General features: G+C 36.6%; 1 protein-coding gene across 2 annotated transcripts in view; it reads right to left on the bottom strand.

Annotated features, from left to right (window-relative positions):
- UBXN7 (UBX domain protein 7) overlaps positions 1-20,120 on the bottom strand; it is a 58,356-nt gene that overhangs the window by 26,731 nt on the left and 11,505 nt on the right. The window contains exons 2-4 of one of the 2 annotated variants that reach the window (XM_043594471.1): positions 12,469-12,616; positions 8,406-8,473; positions 36-101 (exon numbers count right to left, since the gene is read on the bottom strand). In XM_043594471.1, coding sequence (XP_043450406.1) covers positions 36-101; positions 8,406-8,473; positions 12,469-12,616 — 282 coding nt within the window. Of the gene's footprint in view, positions 1-35; positions 102-5,200; positions 5,548-8,405; positions 8,474-12,468; positions 12,617-20,120 lie in introns of those variants that run through there. The other variant, XM_043594472.1, reaches the window with a different exon arrangement.

Below are 20,120 nucleotides of genomic sequence, written 5' to 3' on the forward strand. Positions count from 1 at the left end.
AAGAGAGAGATAATAAACTGGCCCAAGATACCTACTAGTTTCAGTTTGAAAATCTCGGAAACCATCAAATATTGAACGTGCAGGCCGTCGTCTTTTAGGAGCTTTAGGGGAAAAAAATAAAATTGATACAGAAATTTAAACCTTAATTTTGAAACAACTCTAAAAACTTCCTTATCTGCACATCTTGCTTTAAAACACTCATAGATTTATAAAGGTGTCCTCTTCAAAAACTAAAATATTTTAAAACCTTTAAGTCATTCATATACAAAAACTCAACCATCTTCAGCCCAACCATTTTGTTTTACAAATAAGAAAATTAAGGCCCAGTTAAGAGACTTAACCAAACTTATGTAAAAGACAGGAAGAAAGAAGATTTTGAGGAGGACTCCCCCTGGTGATGAAGCTATATACGTGCTGCAAATATCTAATTTAGGTTAGCCTAAGGAATCGGACTACCCTTTAGTTGACACTTAAGTACCTAACTTCTAATCCCTAATATTATATATTCTTAGTGAGTGGATTCACAGAATTATAAACACCAAAAACATTTTTAATTTTGGAAAAAGTTTTTTTCCAGTTACACAATGGTTTAATGAGAGGAAAGTGAACAGAACCAAGGTCTTCTGATACTCAGTCTAGTGTCTATTACCCAATCCTTAAGTATTTTATAGATGAAGTTTAGAAAGCAATAATAAAAATGTTATCTTCCTATATGCATATGTTCAAATCATTTGCCAGATCATGTATGTGCATTACAATAAACCAGATCATTTATATATAGTAAACAAGGACACTTAACAATTCTTAAAATATGGGTAACAATTATTAAATTGGCTTATGGCATGCTTGGCCAGCATGTAAACAGAACAATGCTTTGCGTTAATAAATGATAAATTGAGCAGTAAGGTTAGATACAAAGTATAAAAGTCCTCCACCCATGTCAAAGCATCTTTCCCAAAAGTCTGTGTATGTCATTATATAATTCTTTCTAAGAGCAATGGAATAAAAAAGCAAAATGCAGAACCATATATTTTAAAAACTCATTTTTGTTTAAAGTATTATTTGTCTGTATATAATTTATGTACTTTTGTGTATTTATGTTAAAGAATCACAATATTATTTCTAGGAAAAGAGATGTGATTAAGAAAAGGAGAAAGAAACTTCCATGTTTTAGTTCTGTATTGGATTTTATTTATATGAGTTTGTTTTAACCGAAAATGTTAAAATTTAAATACTGCAGTATTTTCTCCTCCCTTCAAGCAGCAAGGAATGTTACTCTTTTCAATCCTGGAACTATTTTTAATCAAGAGTTCCTATTTCAAATGTATGTTTCTGGCAAGAATAATATGGCCTGTCAAATAATGCCTTCTTAAAACTCATTATCAGATACTTTTTAACCATAAATTAAGAAAGTAAGGGTATCAAAGGATAAGGCATAGAATGGCTGCCGAAAAAGAGCATATTATGATTGGGGAGGTAGCATATAAAAGATAGTTTTCTTCTACTTTTAAAACTGCCAAAGGCAGGCCACCCAATATTCTACACTATTTCACACACACATACCCACTCTCTTCCCATTTTAGCCCTTTTCTATTAGGCACCTGATGTCTCCTACTTCCTCTTTTGCTAGCCTTGAACCCAACCCCTTTGATTTCTTGTGCTCATTATCTGCTCCTATTTGTTTCCTCCTCATTTATGCTAAGTCTAACCTAGAATCTGTCCCCAGAAAAAAAAAATAAAAGGGGCGCCTGGGTGGCTCAGCGAGTTAAGTGTCAAATTCTTGGTTTCGGCTCAAGTCAAGATCTCAATGTTACGAGATTGAGCCCTGCATTGGGTTCTGCACTGAACGTGGTGCCTAGTTACGATTCTCTCTCTCCTCCCCCTCCTGCCCTCTCCTCTGGTCACCCTCTCTCTAAAAAACAAAAACAAAACCCAAAAACCGAAGAACCTCTCCTCAGTCCACACACGACACACATCTAGTACTAGGATCATTATTATAGGCATACCTCAGAGATAATGTAAGTTTGGTTTCAGACTACCACAATAAAGCAAATATCACATTAAAACGAGTCAAATGAATTTTTGAGTTTCCCAGTACATACAAAATTTATGTTTACACTAAAGTGGACCATAGAATAATACAGAATTGAACTGCAAGGCTCTTCTTATATGCGGATATTTTTCAACAAATACAGTAAAGTTTTTCTCTTATGATTTTTTACTAACATTTTTTCTCCAGCTTACTTTTTTAAGAATACAGTATATGATATATATAACATACAAAATATGTGTTAATCAACTGTTTATGTTATTGGTAAGACTTCTGGTCAACCGCAGGCTATTAGTGAAGTTTTGGGGAGAATCAACAGTTATATGCATATTTTCAACTGCTTGGGAGTCTGCTCCCTTAACCCTCGAGCTGTTCAAGGAACAACTGTATATTGTAGTCCATTACGTGTGCAATAGCACTATGTCTTTAAAAATGTACACATTAATTTAAAACATTTTTCTTGTTGGGGCACCTGGGTGACTCAGTCAGTTGGGTGTTCAACTCTTGATTTCAGCTCAGGTCACGGTCCCAGGGCCATGGGATCTAGCCCTACATTGGGCTCTGTGCTAGGCATGGAGACTGCTTAGGATTCTCTCTCTTTCCCTCTGCCCCTCTACCCCAATGGCACCCTCTCTAAAATAAAATTTTAAAAATGTATTGCTAAAAACTGTTAACCATTGTTGGAGCTTACAGCAAGTTGTAATTTTTTTTTGCTAGTGAAGGGTCTTGAATCTACGTTGATGGCTGTGAGTGATTACAGTGGTTGCTGAAGTTGGGGTGGCTGTGGCAACTTCTTAAGATAATAAAGTCTGCTGCATAAATTGACTCTTATTTTCACAAATGATTTCTCTGCAGCATACACTTTTGTTTGACAACATTTGAGATGAACTTCTTTCAAAATTGGGACTCAATCAAGGGGCGCCTGGCTGGCTCAGTCAGTGGAGTGTGCAACTCTTGATCCTGATTGAGGTTGTGTGTTTCAACTCCACATTGGGTGCAGAGATTCTTTAAATAAATAAATAAATTTTTAAGAACTGGAGTCAATCCTCTCAAACCCTGCTACTGCTTTATCAACTAAGTTTATGTAATATCCTAAATCCTTTGTTATCATCTCAACAATCTTCACAGCATCTTCACCAGGAGTAGCTTCCATCTCAAGAAACTATTTCCTTTGCTTATCCCTAAGAAGCAACTCCTCATCCATTCAAGTTTTATCAAGAGACTGCAGCAATTCAGTTACATCTTCAGGCTCTACTTCTAATTCTAGTTCTCCTGCTATTTCTACCGCATCTGCAGTTACTTCCTCCACTCAAGTCGAAGTCCCAAAGTCATCCACGAGGGGTTGGAATTACTGCTTCCAAATTCTTGTTAATGTTATTGTGACCACTTTCTATGAATCATGAATGTTCTTAATGGCATCTAGAATGGTAAATCCTTCCTACGAGGTTTTCAATTTACATTGCCCAGATCTATCAGAAGAATCACTGTCTATGGCCTTATGGGATTCATTTTTTTAATAGTAAGACTTGAAAGTAAAAATCACTCCTTAATCCATGGGCCGCAGAATGGATGTGTGCTAGCAAGCAAGAAGACAACATTAATCTTGTTGGACATTACCATCAGAGCTCTTAGATGACCAGGTGTGTTGTCACTGAGCAGTCATATTTTGAAAAGAATCTTTTCTTCTGAGCAGGTCTCAACAGTGCGGTTAAATAGTTGGTAAACCACGTTGCAAACAGATGTGCTGTCATCTAGGCTTTGTTGTTCCATTTACAGAGCTCAGGCAGAGCAGATTTAGCATAATGCTTAAAGGCCTTAGGATTTTCAGAATGGTAAAGGAGCACTGGTTTCAACAAGTCACCAGCTACAATAGCCCCAAACAACAGAGTCAGACTCTCCTTTGAAGATATGAAGCACTGACTTCTCCTCTCTAGCTATGGAAGCCCTAGATAGCATCTTCTTCCAACAGAAGGCTGTTTTGTCAAACTGAAAACCTGTTGCTTAGTGTAGCCACCTTCACTAATTATCCAAACTAGATCTTCTGGATAACTTGCTATAGCTTCAACATCAGCACTTGCTGTTTCCCTTTGCATTTTTATGTTATGGAGATGGCTTTTTCCCTTAAATGTCATGAACCAACCTCTGCTAGCTTCATATTTTTCTTCTGTAGCTTCTTCACCTCTCGGCCTTCATAGAACTGTAGAGTTAGGGCTTGCTCTGGATTACACTTTGGCTTAAGGGAATGTTGTAGCTCGTTTGATCTTTGATCCTGACACTAAAACTTTCTCCATATCAGCAATAAGTTATTTCCCTTTTGTATAATTTGTGTGTTCAATGGAGTAGCACTTCTCATTTCTTTCAAAATTTTTTTCCATTGCAGGGTGCCTGGGTGGCTCACTTGGTTAAGGTTCTGACTCTTGATTTCAGCTCAGGTCATGATCTGTTTGTAAGTTTGGGCCCTGCATCTGGCTCTGAATTGACAGCGTGGAGCCTCTTGGGATTCTCTCTCTCCCTCTCTCTCTGCCCCCTGCCCCACCACCCCCCACACACACTCTCTCTCAAAAGAAATAAACAAACTTAAAAAAATTTTTTTTTTCCTTTCCATTCGCAACTAGGCTAATTGGAACAGGAGGCCTAGCTTTCAGCCTATCTCAGCTTTCAATATGCCTTCCTCACACAGCTTAATCATTTCTGACTTCTGATTTAAAGTAAGAGATATATGACTTTTCCTTTCACTTGAACACTTAGAGGACATTGTAGGGTTATTAATTGGCCTAATTCCAATATTGCTGTGTTTCAGGGAATAGAAAGGCCCAAGAAGAGGGAGAGACAAGGGAATGGCTGGTTGGTGAATCACTGTATCAACCAAGTCCACCAACTCATAAGGGTATGGTTTGTGGTGCCCCAAAACAATTACAATGGTACAAAGATCACCATGACAAATATAACAATGAAAATGTTTGAAATATTGCAAGAATTACCAATATATAACACAGACACACAAAGTGAGCAAATGCTATTGGTAAAATGGCACTGATAGACTTGTTCAACACAGGGTTACCACAAACCATTCATTTATTTAAAAAAAAAAAAAAAAAAGACAGTATCTGCAAAGCACAATAAAAAAGGCATGCCCATACTCCCACTTGCCTCTTCCATATGTGGTTTCCTGACTCTTCCAAACCATCTGCTATACAGCAAACATCAGTCCTTTGTATTCTCACTCTACTGCCCACATACCAGGAGTGCTGGTCACTGAGGTCAAAGAGGCTAAGCTATAAAAAGCTAATAAAAGATTCAAGAAGAGCTTCATAGAATAGGGGAGTGGGACAGGTAGAGAATAAATATTTAGTAAGAAGAGTGGCACTGCACACATTTCACAAATCCTTATTAATAACTGACTTAAGCGAAGATATCTGGATTTTCAGATCCACTTCTGCATTCTATCTGTTGTTATTTTCAAAGTTCAAATAAATGAAAAAAATTAAAATTCAACCTAACACAGATACATAGTTGTAAGGGGAGGAGTATTTTAATAGTGTTTTAAGATCATTGTGAATATTCTCCTTTGATACTCAACTAGTGGTAGCTTCTTAAACGTTAGTTGCAGCATGGAATCTAAAATCTTATCAATGAACTTTTCATTATCTGTTCCAATAAAATCCACTGGTCTATGTGGTAAGCAGTCTCTAGGATGGCCCCCAATTTTCCCAATCTTCGATATTCATAACCTGTGTGTGAATATCTTGAATATGGGCAGGATGAAATAGAATGTGAAAGAGGTGACGTGATGGGAGGTCACTTCTAAGATTAGATTACAAAAAGATGGTGACTTCTATAATGGGCTGCCTTTTATTGCTCTCTCATTTGCTCTGTGGTAAGGAACTGATGTCTCCAGACAACCAACAGCCACATGAGTAAGCTTAGGAGATCCTCCTCTATTCAAGCTTTGAGATGATTATAGCTCTGGCTGACACCTTGATTACACCCTGTGAGAAAGTCTAACCAAAGACACCCAGCTAAGTCACTTTTGGATTCCTGGACCATACAAACTGTGAGATAACAAATGTTTATTGTTTCAGGAAGCTAAATTTTGGAGCAATTTGTTATACATCAATAGATAACTTTTATGCAATCCATCTTACTGTCTGAATAGATCTTTTACCCATGCACAATTTTGTAATATGGTATACTGGTCATTTGAATATATTCGTCACAGCTCTTTCTGCCCATGGGTCCTGTCCCTGTGCTTTATTAAAACCATCCTTTTTGCACCAAAAAAAGAAAAAGAAAAAGAAGAAGAAAAAGAAAATATTTGTTTACTGAGTTATGCAAACATTCCAAACACCAAACATTTCATTATACAATAATAATTTAAAAATCACCATCTGTTAAGGTCACCACTAATCTTATCAGAAAGCTTTTAAGTATTGGGAAGCTATCAAGCTCATAATTATGGATATCAACTTGCTAAAATCCTAATTTCTGCCTGAAAGCTCTTTTTTTTTTTAAATAACTGGTAACAAATAATGTCAGTTGTTTGTCTTAAAGCAGTAATAGGCTTTTATTCACATTCAAGAAAATGTCTGCCAAATGCCGAAGTCTAAATCACCATAGTTTGTCAGGAATTTTTCAAGTAAAAATAATGTTCCATGACAGAAGCAGCTAGTTTAGCTCACAACTCAAACAACTGGACAAGTGCTTTTCCTTAAAGTAATCACAGTACTTTTCAGTATGCAGAAGTGCTTTATGCATACCCTATTTCATAAAACAGAATGGTTTAAAAAATGTATACTCAGGGGTCAAGATTTAATGAAATTAATTTATACTGCTTCATCAAGCAGTACTGCTTTACTTATTATTAAATAAAATAGGAGTTCTTTTTAATTTTTATTGTGAGCGTATAGCAGTGAAGACTTTACAGTTTGGTGCCACTGTCCTGTTTCAATTAAGATGCAGTTTGATTCATCATTGCTTTTGAACCATCAGTCCAAATGTCAATAATGTAAAAAAGGCAAATAACCTATGAAAATAATTTTGACCTCACACACACCCAGACCACACTTGAAATCAATACTGTCATAAGAAGAAAACAGTACTCCAAAGACCTTTATCAAGTTAATAAGGTCTAATATGAAAGTTAGGACTAACTTCCTAACTATATAGTCATTCTCATCCCCCTGTTTGCTGTGTATCAAACCTGAGGGAAAAGAAGGAAATGGTTCCCAATGGGAACTCTTTGGCCTCTCTACAATGGTAAAACAGCACAGAAATTTATTTCCTGTAGTCTACCCCACTCAGAAATCCTGCCTTATTCCTGGCAATAAAGAAACGATAAAGCTTCCAAGGGCATCACCCCCTCAATTCCAAAATCCATTCATAACATTTATATGAAAAAAATCATGAACAATATTTTATTACTTCTGGTATATTAACAGCACAATGACTGGCTGAATCAAAGTCCAGAAAGCCCATATTATACTTCAATATTCAGTTCTTACAGTTTTCTTCCTCCCATCTTTATTTCTGAATCTAGACAGTACATTCTGTTATTTCTTACTACAGTAAAGTCCAAAGCTGCCAAGTCAAAGATTGCTTTAAAAAAAACTCCAACTAAGGTGTTTTTTCAAATCAAAACATATGGTTTATATCATTTTGTTCATCCTTTTCTTATTTATTTCTTCTCCTTTATTCTAGTTTACCTACAAAACTTTATATAGGTCTATTTCTCTGCATCACTGTTCTCAATATGTACAATATACATTTCTATGACTTTGCCTGCCCAGATTATAACTTTGTTTCCTATTTTTTAATATACCTATTAATGCCTAAAATATTTGGCATGCAAAAGGTAAGTGTTTATTAATCTAAAACTATAAGTTTTCTTTAATTCTAATTAAATGTACCATTTTCTATAGTCTCTATATGCACCCAGATTGATATCACAATTTTTTGCATGGATAAGGTATTACTTTCTCCTTTCAAAACAGGAAAAGCGCTTCTGGAAATTAAGAAAGAGTAAAGATGGATATGGCAGTCAAGTAAGTGCCCCCCAAAACAAAAAATACTCGGAGTCTTTAAATGATAGATTTGTTCCATTACAAGGTAGTAGTTCTTTTTGCTAATTTTCCTCTTTTTGGCCTTCCACAACAAATATCAACTTTTTAATCTGGTTCTCTCCTTGGAGACAACTATGCAATTTTCCTGGAGGGAGTACAGAATTATAAGATAAGAATTGACTCTACACTTGAAGTAATAATCTCTGAGTAAGACTTCATATCTTTTGATAGCTTTATTAAAACTCTAAAGATAACAACAGAGTCCAACAAAACTAAGGAAAAAAAGGTGAACTTACCACCAAACAAAGGTTCTGGTTCCACCAATATTTCCTGTTTTTGAGGAATTGGGGCACGAACTTCTTCTCTATTAAAAGAAGTAGGAAAATATCAAAAGGAAAACTGTTTTCTGCTACATGTTCTCTCTGTAACTATTGTGAATACATTCAAATTAACAAGTAACATGAACATCAAACTTAGTGACTTTTAGGAACCATGGTGTTAAATGACTGCTAGATGGTTTCCATACAGAGGTCAACTAGAATAAAGTACCTGGCATAGATGGCTCAAATGATTTCCGAAAAAAGAGAACAAGGGTGTCCGGGTGGCTCAGTCAGTTAAATGTCTGACTCTTGATTTTGGTTCAGGTCACGATCTCACGATTTGTGAGTTAGAGCCCCGCATCGGGCTCTGTGCTGTCAGCGCAGGGCCTACTCGGGATTCTCTCTCTCCCTCTCTCTCGGTCATGCGCCCTCTCTCTCTCCCTTCCCCCCCTCAAAAATAAATAATAAACTTAAAAAATAAATGTAAAAATAAAAAAGAAGAGAAAAAAAAAATTTTCCCCTTACCTCCCAAGGTCTTTACCCTAGATTCTTTTCACAAAAAAAAAAAAAAAAGTGGGTTTACCAAAAACAAAACAGAAAATCAGACAAAAAAATTAATGGAGGGGCACCTGGGTGGCTGAGTTGATTAAGCATACAACTCTTGATTTTAGCTCAGGTAATGATCTCATGGTTCATGACACCAAGCCCACACTGGGCTCTGCACTGACAGTACAGAGCCTGCTTGGGATTCTTCCTCCCCTCCTCTCTCTGCCCTTACCCTGCCCAATTGATCACACATGCTCTCAAAATAAATAAACATTTTTTTTAAACTAATGGAAAAATATAGGCATAATAAAAGCAGTATTACATTACTACTGCATCAAACAATACATCACACAGATATATTAAAATAAGCTATATAAACAAGCAGTGAATTTTATGCTAGCTATAAAGATGGTTAATATAGGTATTACCTTGGATTATTTATTAAGTAGACTCCAATACATAGAGCACAGAAAAATTATTAATCTTTTAAAGGCCTATAAACTCTTCAACGTTTATCTCCAAAGAGTTTACTAATGACCTATCTCTTCCAGTAAAAACTACTCATTTAGAAATACTGTAAAAATGGTGTATACTCCTTTAAATATATTTAACTATTTTATAGTTTAAACTCAAATTTTTTTTATTTTTTTTTAATGTTTATTTATTCTTGACAGAGAGAGAGAGAGAGAGACAGAGAGAGAGAGAGAGACAGAGAGAGACAGAGAGCCAGCATGAATGGGTGAAGGGCAGAGAGAGAGGGAGACACAGAATCTGAAACAGGCTCCAGGCTCTGAGCTGTCAGCACAGAGCCCAACGCGGGGGTCGAACTCACAGTGAGATCGTGACCTGAGCCGAAGTCGGATGCTTAACTGACTGAGCCACCCAGGTGCCCCTAAACTCAAATATTAATCTCTACTTATTATTTTCACAGCAAGGAAAAGTGAATTCCCAATTTATTATTGTCCTGTTTACGATGTTAATTTAAGTTAGGCCTATGTTTTTCATTCAGGTGTTTCTAATAGAAGTAACTGAGCTTAAGACCCTGCTTTTGATATCAAAGAACTGGAACTCTAAAACATACTTTATGAAATAAACTATGAATACTCATTTGTCAACAAAAACATCCAACAACAACAAAAAGAACAACTGGCTGGACAAATACAATAAGCCAAATGATGGATAAAGGGCAATTCAAAATTATGTTACGTGTATCAGTCACTGCTCATACAAAAAATTTAAATCATCTGAAGTAATAGACAATGCATCTATAAGAGGAAGAGGAAGCTCTATTAACCCTCTTTCATCAAAGAGAATTAATCTATTATCTTAAGAAAATTAAGAATTTAGAAGACCTCTTTTACCTAAATAAATCTTTCCATGATTGCTATCATTTTACAGCATAAATAAAATTATCTCAATCTAAGAGAGAAAACAATTAATTACTCAGAAAACAAACCTTAAATCTGATGAAATACATCAATTAGGGGATGGATTAAGTAGTAGTCCCTATACAAGAAAACTTGGTTACTACATGTTTGAGGGTATCTGTTCCAAGATTGTTAGCTACCTAACAAAATGAAAGAATGGAACAGAAAAAGGTAAACTGTAAAGAGTGAAAATTATAGTTTAGGAATTAGAAGCCATTATCAAGTGTTAATCAATTATCAATACAAATAATCTAAGTCAAATTATAATGTAATTCAGTAGGAAAAGACATTTATCTATCAAAACTAGTTTTATTTTTATTTTTAATTAATAAATTAGTTTTTTTTTAGGTAGACTCCATGCCCACTGTGGGGATTGAACTCATGGCCTTGAGATCAAGAGCTGCATGCTCTATTGACTGAGCCAGCCAAGCGCCCCATATCAAAACTATTTTTAAACACATTTAAGAAAACATGTTTTGTATAATGAGAAGTTATATTTCCCCAAATGAGCTGTGAATACCTGTTACTCAAGTTTCTGTAAACTAATCATGTTTTCATATTGATTTCCATGAAAATTTGAGCTATGTTGGGGGAGAATGGGATATCAACATCTGAAATACATGGCCAACACTGCTAGGAAAAAACTTTATTAAGTGTTAATAATGATCCCTAAAGTTCACTCTTCATGTGGAAACAATTATTACTCTAGAATCTGGAGCTAGAGGCAACTCTGTCTTGAATGTTATTTAGATTTTTAAATCTATCTCTAATTTAAAAATAATATCCATCCATGTCTTTAGTCTATTCCCTTGGGAATTCCCTCTAGGAATCCCTAGAGGATTCCTCTTGTCTAGTATCTGGTGTTGTAAACACCAAGAGTTATAAAGAAATCTAAGTATTAAAGTCTTATTTAAAGATCTGCATAATTTTGTTTCAAAAATCAACGGTTTTCCTTGAGTAGCATTCATCCCTAGTATCTTCCAAAGACTTGGAATTTTGCCTATAAGGTATTCATTTCAAATGCTCATTGGTATCAAATGTAAAGGGCAAAAAACATCCAAATCTGTTCACCATTAATTCTCAGTCTCTACAGACTACAGTTCCATATGTTAAAGGTGCTTCTAATTTGGGGCACTTGGGTGGCTCAGTCGGTTAAGCGTCTGACTTCGACTCAGGTCACGATCTCGCGGTCCATGAGTTCGAGCCCCGCGTCACGCTCTGGGCTGATGGCTCGGAGCCTGGAGCCTGCTTCCGATTCTGTGTCTCCCTCTCTCTCTGCCCCTCCCCCGTTCATGCTCTGTCTCTGTCTCAAAAATAAATAAACGTTAAAAAAAAAAAAAAAAAAGGTGCTTCTAATGATTAACTACATGTAACTATCTTTAAGGCATAAAGGATTGTAATTATTTTTCAAAAAATTTTCATGGCAATGCAAAACTCTCCTGGAACAATGTAAGTAAATGTAGAATTGGGAAATCTGAGCCGTAGTGGGCTTTAGTACCATCCATATCTGCGAAGTAATTACTGTGTAGCTTAGGAAATTGGCTATGCCTCTGCTTTCTCATCTGTAAAATGTGGATAATAACGTCATCCTATGAGTTCTTTTGAAGATTACGGGGGTGCCTGGGTGGCTCAGCTGGTGGAGCGTCCAACTTCGGCTCAGGTCATCATCCCCCAGTCTGTGGGTTTGGGTCCGCATCGGGCTCTGTACTGAGAGCTCAGATCCTGGAGCCTGCTTCAGATTCTGTGTCTGCCTCTCTCTCTGCCCCTCCCCCACTCACGCTCTGTCTCTCTCTGTCTCTCAAAGTTGAATAAATGTTAAAAAATAAATAAATAAATAAATAAATAAATAATGACATCCTATAGAGTTATTTTGAAGATTAAATAATAGACATGACTGTGCTCTAGAGAATTTAAGGTATATAAGTATAAAAATTTCCACATGACACTTTTTCAGATGCTTTCAACTTTTAATTTTTTCAAAACCACAGAATTAACCTAACTGATAAAAATGCAACTGCACAATTTAGGCAAGGGGTAGCTCCTAACAATAAATAATAAATTCATACTCTGTGTGAGGTCTGACTGTGGAGACACTTGCTGAACTGGTACTGGGCTCTTCAGCAATTCCTCCACCATCCAAAAACATAGTAACTGCCATCTCCAGATTATTGTTGCAGGCTTCGAGCATATGTTTCCCTACACTTTCACTTGCACCTGAAATAGCAAAAAGAGAGGGAAAAAGTTAAAAAAAGAAAGACACCTTATTATATTCAGTTCATGTTAGAATACAGAATTCCCAAGCAAACTAACAGTACTTTTTCCCTTTTAGAATGAATGACTTAAAAAAAAAACAAATAAACAAAAAAACCCACCTTGTTTACTTTTACAATGTTGGCTGATTAGTAAATATACAAAGCTAGAAAAGAAACTAACAGCATTAAAATAGTGGTCTTCCTTTACAATAAAACCACACTAAATAAAGCATGTCTTTAAATGGACCAACTACATATTTATTAATAAACTGAAAAAAAAAGAAAGAAAAATGAAAGACTACATTCTAGCAAATGAGAAACATTTTGTTAGAATGCATTTCAGGCAGTTAGCATTTCTGTTTCCATTAAAAAGAAAGCATTTTTTTTAGTAACAACGGAGAGAAGTGAGATGGGACATTTTTGTCAATAATATAACCAAGTCAAAATCTGGTTAGAAATGTCAATCTTCATCATTTAAAACTGGCCCTATCACACATTTATTTATTGGTAAAAGTAAAGCCAGCATAGTCTCTTAGATGCGATATAAACTGGTAAAGCCCTTTACAAAAATTTTTACACAATTTTACAACATGTATCAAAAAGTACTCCTTCCTTTTGACCCAGTAATTTGGGCTTTCTAGTAAAATACCTATTCTTTTATTTATTCCACATCAAATACTACATGTATAAACACGTCCATATACATGTCTAGTATTGTTTCAGTATTGAAAACTTGGAAACATAAATATACAATAGTACTAGAGTCTAAATTGTAGAATTTATTTGCTGGAACATTTCGTGACCATTAAAAAGCATCTCAGGGGGTAACTAGGTTTCTCAGTTGGTTAAGCGTCTGACTCTTGATTTCGGCTCAGGTCCTTATCTCACAGTTCATGAGATCAAGCCCTGCATTGTGCTGTGGGCTGACAGCATGTTGCCTGCTTAGGATTCTCCCTCTCTGTCTCTGCACCTCCTCTGTTCTCTCTCTCTCTCAAATTAAATAAACATTAAAAAAAAAAAAAGGCATCTCACGTTTTCCATCTGGGATGACTTTCCTTCTACCAGAATCATGTCCCTTATAATTTCCTTCTGGGGGGTGTGTATGTGTGTGTTGGGTCTGAAAACATCTTTATTTTGCTGTCATTCCTAAAAGACAGTTCTATTTGGATATTCTATTTTCAGGCTGATAGCTATTTTCTCTCAGTAAAGACAGCATTCCAATGTCCTCCGGCTTCTGTTGTTGCTGCTGGGAAATCAGTTGCTAGACCAGAGAAAATCATTTTTATGGCAATCTGTTGTTCCTCTCTAGTTGCTTTTAAGATTTTTTTCTGTCTTTGGTTTTCTGCAGTTTTATTCTGGTCTGTCATGGCTGATTTTGTTTTTCTCCTTGGGATTCACTGCACTTCTACCATGTAAGGAATGTTATCTTTGATCAATTCTGAAAAATTCTCAGCTATTTCTATTTAACAATTACCATACTCCTTCATTCACACTTATTTCTTTCTGAAACTCCAATAAGATGTATGTTAGAACTCTTCACTCTATGGTGTGCAAGTCTGGTTTTTTGTTTTTTTTTTTTTTTTTAATTTCAGTTACTTTTTTATAATTAGAGTTCTGTTTTTGTTTTTTTCCTAATATGCCTTACCATGTTTCAGAGACCCTTCATATTCACATTTCAATCTTTTTATTTCTTCAAACATATTGATCAAACTTATTGGAATTACTAAGAAAAAACAAACTTTCTGCAGTCTACAGAGGTCATCATCTCATTTCGGCTGGTTCTTGTTTGTTTCTGGTGGTTCTTGTCTTGTGCCATGGTTTTTGTGCATTCTGTGGTTTTTTTCCCTGTGATCTCTTGTGCCTTGGGTTTTTAAAGTAGTAGTTGAAGATAAATTCCTCCTAAGAGGATGTGATTTGATACTGAGTTTTTTTGTTTTGTTTTGTTTTTTTATTGTCAAGTTAGCTAACATACAGTGTAGTCTTGGCTTCAGAAGTAGAGTCCCATGATTCATCACTTACATACACACCCAATGCTCATCCCAACAAGTGCGCTCAATGCCCATCACCCATTTTCCCCTCCCCCATCAACCCTCAGTTTGTTCTCTATATTTAAGAGCCTCTTAAGGTTTGCTTCCCTCTTTGTATCTTATTTTTCCTTCCCTTCCTCTATAGTCATCTGTTAAGTTTCTCAAATTCCACATGTGAGTGAAATCATGTAACTTTCTCTGACTGACTTATTTCACTTAGTGTAAATACTCTCCAGTTTCATCCACGTTGCTACAAATGGCAAGATTTCATTCTTTTTCATTGCTGAGTAATATTCCATGGTGTGTGTGTGTGTGTGTGTGTGTGTGTATCACATCTTCTTTATCCATTCATCAGTTGATGGACATCTGGGCTCTTTCCATACTTTGGCTATTGTTGATAGTGCTGCTATAAACATTGGGGTGCATTGCCCCTTTAACTACATTCTTTTTATTTTTTGTTAATGTTTATTATTTTTGAGAGCGAGACAGCATGAGCGGGGAGGGGCAGAGAGAGAGGGAGATACAGAAACAGAAGCAGGCTTCAGGTTCTGAGCTGTCAGCACAGAGCCCGACATGGGGCTTGAACCCACAAATGGTGAGATCATGACCTGAGCTGAAATCAGATGTTTGACTGAGCCACCTGGGTGCCCCTAAATATATTCTTAAGTTGGGTAAGACCACATGGAAAATGTGACCCTATAAAGGACCCTTATTATAAATTCTCAGTGACAATATCTCCTGCCACTCTCCAACTGCCAAGGTTGAAACAAAATCTCAGCTTCATTAAGGGGAAGGGTCTCCTTTCAGACTCCTTTCCTTAGGAAGGTCACAGGCTTTGTTTCCCATTTCCTGTGGCCTATGAGGCTATCAAGAGAAGTTTAAAGCCATTCAATTTGGGCAGATTCCACTAGGGTGAAGGCTTGCTTTAAATCTAGCTAACATCTGCATTCCCAATTTCATTTCATTTGTAGCCTCAGAGTATTCCTTATTTTCTCACCAACCCAATGACGTATTTTGAAAAAAAATTTTAAATACTCATTTCATTTAGGATTTTTCTCAGCAAGAGGGTTATTCATGTTATCTCTCTAGTTTACCCCTACTGCCCGGCAATAGAAGTACTGACTCTACTTAATATCTTTCATTGTTTTCTCTTCTCCACTCTTCTTTCTAAGGCTTTAAATCAAGCCCGTAACATTTGTTACCTGGATTACTACAATAGACTCCTAATTGATCATCATCTTATCTTCTACCTTGCTGCTGAGGTTATGCTCCAAAATACAAGTCTGATTCTTATTCTTCCTCTCCCTCTCCCTCATCCCCCACCTCCCCTCTTTCTCTCACACACACACCCATTTAAAACTCTTTAATGGCTCTCTGACACCACAGTATACAGTATAAATTCCAAAGCCCTCATGATCTGGAAAGTCCATTCTGATCAAACCTCAGCTCATCTCTCTGGTTTTGCCTCTCCTCTTTCCTATCCTACACAATTCAGTACAGTCATACTGAATTACATGCTTGGAATGTCCTTATCTTCCTCACCTCACCTTCATCTAGTTCATCCATGTTCAAGAATTACCCTAAATGTTACTTTGCCAATTTGTGTGCTAAGCATTCTTTACACTACCTCCCCACTCCCATCTCTATGACACTCTTCTATTATGTATGTACATGAATATACTACTAAGCCTCAGAGTATTCCTTTACTGGTTTACTTTCTGGCTCCTCAGAAAGAGTAGAAGCTTCTTCCACACAGAGACTGGCTTCTCTCTTGGTATCCCCAGCACTTAGCATTGTGTTTGCTTCCATAAGATCAATGTCTAATAAACTGACTTAGAACTATCTCACAGTACTTCAGCTCACCAGTTAATACACCAGAGAAAGGTCAGGCTTCAGCCAAAACAATGCTTCCATATCCTCTGAATTTTATACTGTGTGCATATGTTTATGCTTTAACTTTCATTTATAAAGCAATATGGTTACACTGTGCAAATCACAAAGAGCAAGATATGTGTTAAGATTAAATTTCCAGTGAGAGAATTACATACAAATTTTAAAAGTGCTCAACCTCAAACAATGTAAGGTGAAAATCACATGTTCCAAAAATCTGTCAGATGATACAGCAGATATAACTTTGTCAGATAGCTGACAAAGACATATACCTAGGATGCCAGTGAAAAATTATTTCATGAAGGGTTCATGGGTGGCTCAATAGGTAGAGCATGTGACTCTTGAACTCAGGGTCATGAGTTCAAGCCCCAGGATGGGGGTTGAGTTTACTTAAAAAAAAAAAAAAGTAATAGTAAGACATGAAAAAAAAATTTCATGAAATACAAGTGAAAAAAAACATGAATACATAATATTAGGATTTAATGTTAAATCAGTAAAAAAAAATTACAAAAAACATCTGATCATTTCACTTAGATCCCCAAAATTTACATATTTATGTCAGCAACAAATCTCTCTTGAAATTAGACAAATAGAGGATAGCCTTTCATTTGGGGTTTGCCATATATCTGGGTATATATATATGGTCATTTTAGTTACACAGAGGCAGGGAGGCTTTTTCCTTTAAAAAGGCTTCATATATTATTCAAACTTAAGAAACTTCCAACCCTTCTCTCTCCTTCAACTGCAAACATCCCATCAGTCAACCGAAAACCCCTACAGGTTCCATATAATTGATACCACTCCTAACCATCCTGTTCACTCTATGTCCATTGCTATAATCTTAGTTCAAGCCTTCACCTCTTACATGAACTAGTACATCTCTCTGCTCTTTGTCATGCTCCCTCTGATACACCTTCTACACTGCAAAATAATGTAAATTTGATTGTCTTCCTCTGTATCAACAGTTCTGCACTGCTGACTGGAAGTTTTCATCTCTCTCAAGCTGCCATTAAGATCTGGTCCTCGTTGGGATGCCTGGGCGGCTCAGTCGGTTAAGTGTCCGACTCCTGGTTTTGGCTCAGGTCATGATCTCATGGTTCATGATTTTCAGCCCTGCATCAGGCTCTGCACTGACAATGTGGAGCCTGCTTTGGATTCTCTGTCTCCCTCTCTCTCTGCCTCTCCCCTGCTCATGCTGTCTCAAAATAAATAAACTAAAAAAAAAAAAAAAAAAGATTTGGCACTTATTTATTACTGCTTTCAAATGATACCCCTCCACTCTCTCTCACCCTATACTATTCCCTCCAGCCACACAGGTGGTATATCCTATCTAGCAGAGCCCTTGGTGGTACTCTTCTTTGCATAATATGGATAGTGATATCATCAAATGAGTCCCTTCATTTTTCTTAGAAACACACCAAATAATGACCTTTCTGATAAGTTTTGGACCCTCCCACCCCTCCTCACCCTGAAGTAGATACAAATAGACACTTTTCCATTCAGTCTCAATCTCTATCCTTGTCTCTGCTAGCTTTCCTACTTTGCAAACTTTAAAAACTCACTGAACTTGCTCAGTTCTCACTTTCTCATACCAGTTATCTCTCCCTAAGTTCCCAATCAAACTGAACTAAAAATTCTCCAGTTCTAGTATGTACAAATTTACCTTCTCACCAATTAATAAGAACACTTTTAAAAAATGAAATTTCAAAACACAAACAAATGCAACTTTTTGAGGGGAAGGAGGAGTTCAAATATCCCAATGGCCAACCTTACATTAGCTAATCTCAGGGCAAACCCAGCACAAATCTGATGAACAATTTCAAGACTCATGTGCTTCCATATTTCTCATAAAACCTAAGGCTTTGTTTTAGTGCCTTCCTTATATTTTTCCATTATGTCCAGTTACAGTGTGTTGTATTAGTTATACTTCTTAAATGCTAGCCTATAAGTTCAGTGTCTATTGTACTCCATTTTAATTTACTTACCTAAGCAGCAACTTCTAAAAGTTAAAAGGTTCCTACAAGTAGACTCCTCTGGCTGCTTATTCTAGCAAAGAGATGCATGAACTGTTACATTATCTACTAATCTTTTCCTTTTCAGAGAACGAAATGGCTGAGTTCATATCATTTTTGGCTCTTGTCTTTCTAGGTGCTCACAACAAACTAAAGCACCATAAAAAGCACAAAGAACTTGTTGGTGGGGGAATGAAACTCCCTCTACCATAATCCAACCAATGCTCGCTGCTTTCACCCCTTCTGAAATGTGTTCATAAGGAAATTAATTCAACTTAAAAATGACCACTGCATACAAATAGTTGCCATCCTCTCCACCACCCTCCAGCTATCACAACTTCAACGCCAATGACATGGGAATCCTTTGGAGAATTTGTGGGCTCTGAAGTAAAATAAAAGATGCTGTTAAAATTGGGAACTTGTAAAGCCAATCCTCAAGTAAGCTAGCCTGTCAACAATATGGTCTGCCTATCCTAAAAGTCTTTTCATAGGTGCCTAAATTTTTCTTTTACTTTATTATGCTGCCTAAAATGCAACCACCTAAGTAAGAGATTACAAACATGCTTTTTAAAATGATAAACACCTACTGAACAATTAAGGATGTATCGATTATTTTACAATGTGAATTAATTCAATCATATTGCTTCTCCCTAAAACTCACTAAGAGATGAAGGTTAAGACACCTTCAGGAAGCTGGGTCAGGAAAAAAGAGATATAAGTAGCTTTAGCATCCCAGGTACCTTTTGGAGGAGAGCTAAGAAAGGTCTACATGAAGTGCCACATAGGGATGGGAATAAGATACTCGGTACCTGGAGACAGAGACACCAAACAGCTGTAATAGAATAACATTTTTTTTTTTAAGTTTATTTGCTTATCTTGGGAGAGAGAGAGAGAGAGAGAGAATACACGCACATACACATACCCAAACAGGGCAAGGGCAGAGAGAGAGAGAATCCTAAGCAGGCTCTGTGCTGCCAGCATGAAGCCCGATAAAGGGCTTGATCCCACAAACCATGAGATCATGACCTGAGCCAAAATCAAGAGTTGGCCACCCAACCAACCAAGCCACCCAGGCACCCTGAGAATAACATTTTTCATATTCCCTTTAGTTCTCAGGCTAGGGAGTATAATATAGATATTAAGAGCCTAGATACTACTCAGATAAACCTGAATTTGACTTCTAGTTCTTTCATTCACGAGTTATATGACTTTGATCTAGTTACTAATTTCTCTAGCTCTCAGTTTCCTCAGTTATAAAATGAAGATATTATCAACTTCATGAAATACTTGTGTAGATTAAGAAAATTCACAGAAGGGCACTTGGGTGGTTCAGTCGGTTGAGTATGTGATTTTACCTCAGGTCACGATCTCACGGTTCATGAGTTTGAGCCCCAGGTGGGCTTGCTGCAAAGCCTGTCAGTGCAAAGCCTGGTTCACATCCTCTGTCAGTGCAAAGCCTGGTTCACATCCTCTGTCCCCCTCTCTCTTTGCCCCTCCTCCGCTTCTGCTCTCTTTCTCTCTCAAAAAATAAATAAAA

This window comes from Prionailurus bengalensis, chromosome C2 (genome assembly GCF_016509475.1).
Source record: "Prionailurus bengalensis isolate Pbe53 chromosome C2, Fcat_Pben_1.1_paternal_pri, whole genome shotgun sequence".
Taxonomy (NCBI): Eukaryota; Metazoa; Chordata; class Mammalia; order Carnivora; family Felidae; genus Prionailurus; species Prionailurus bengalensis.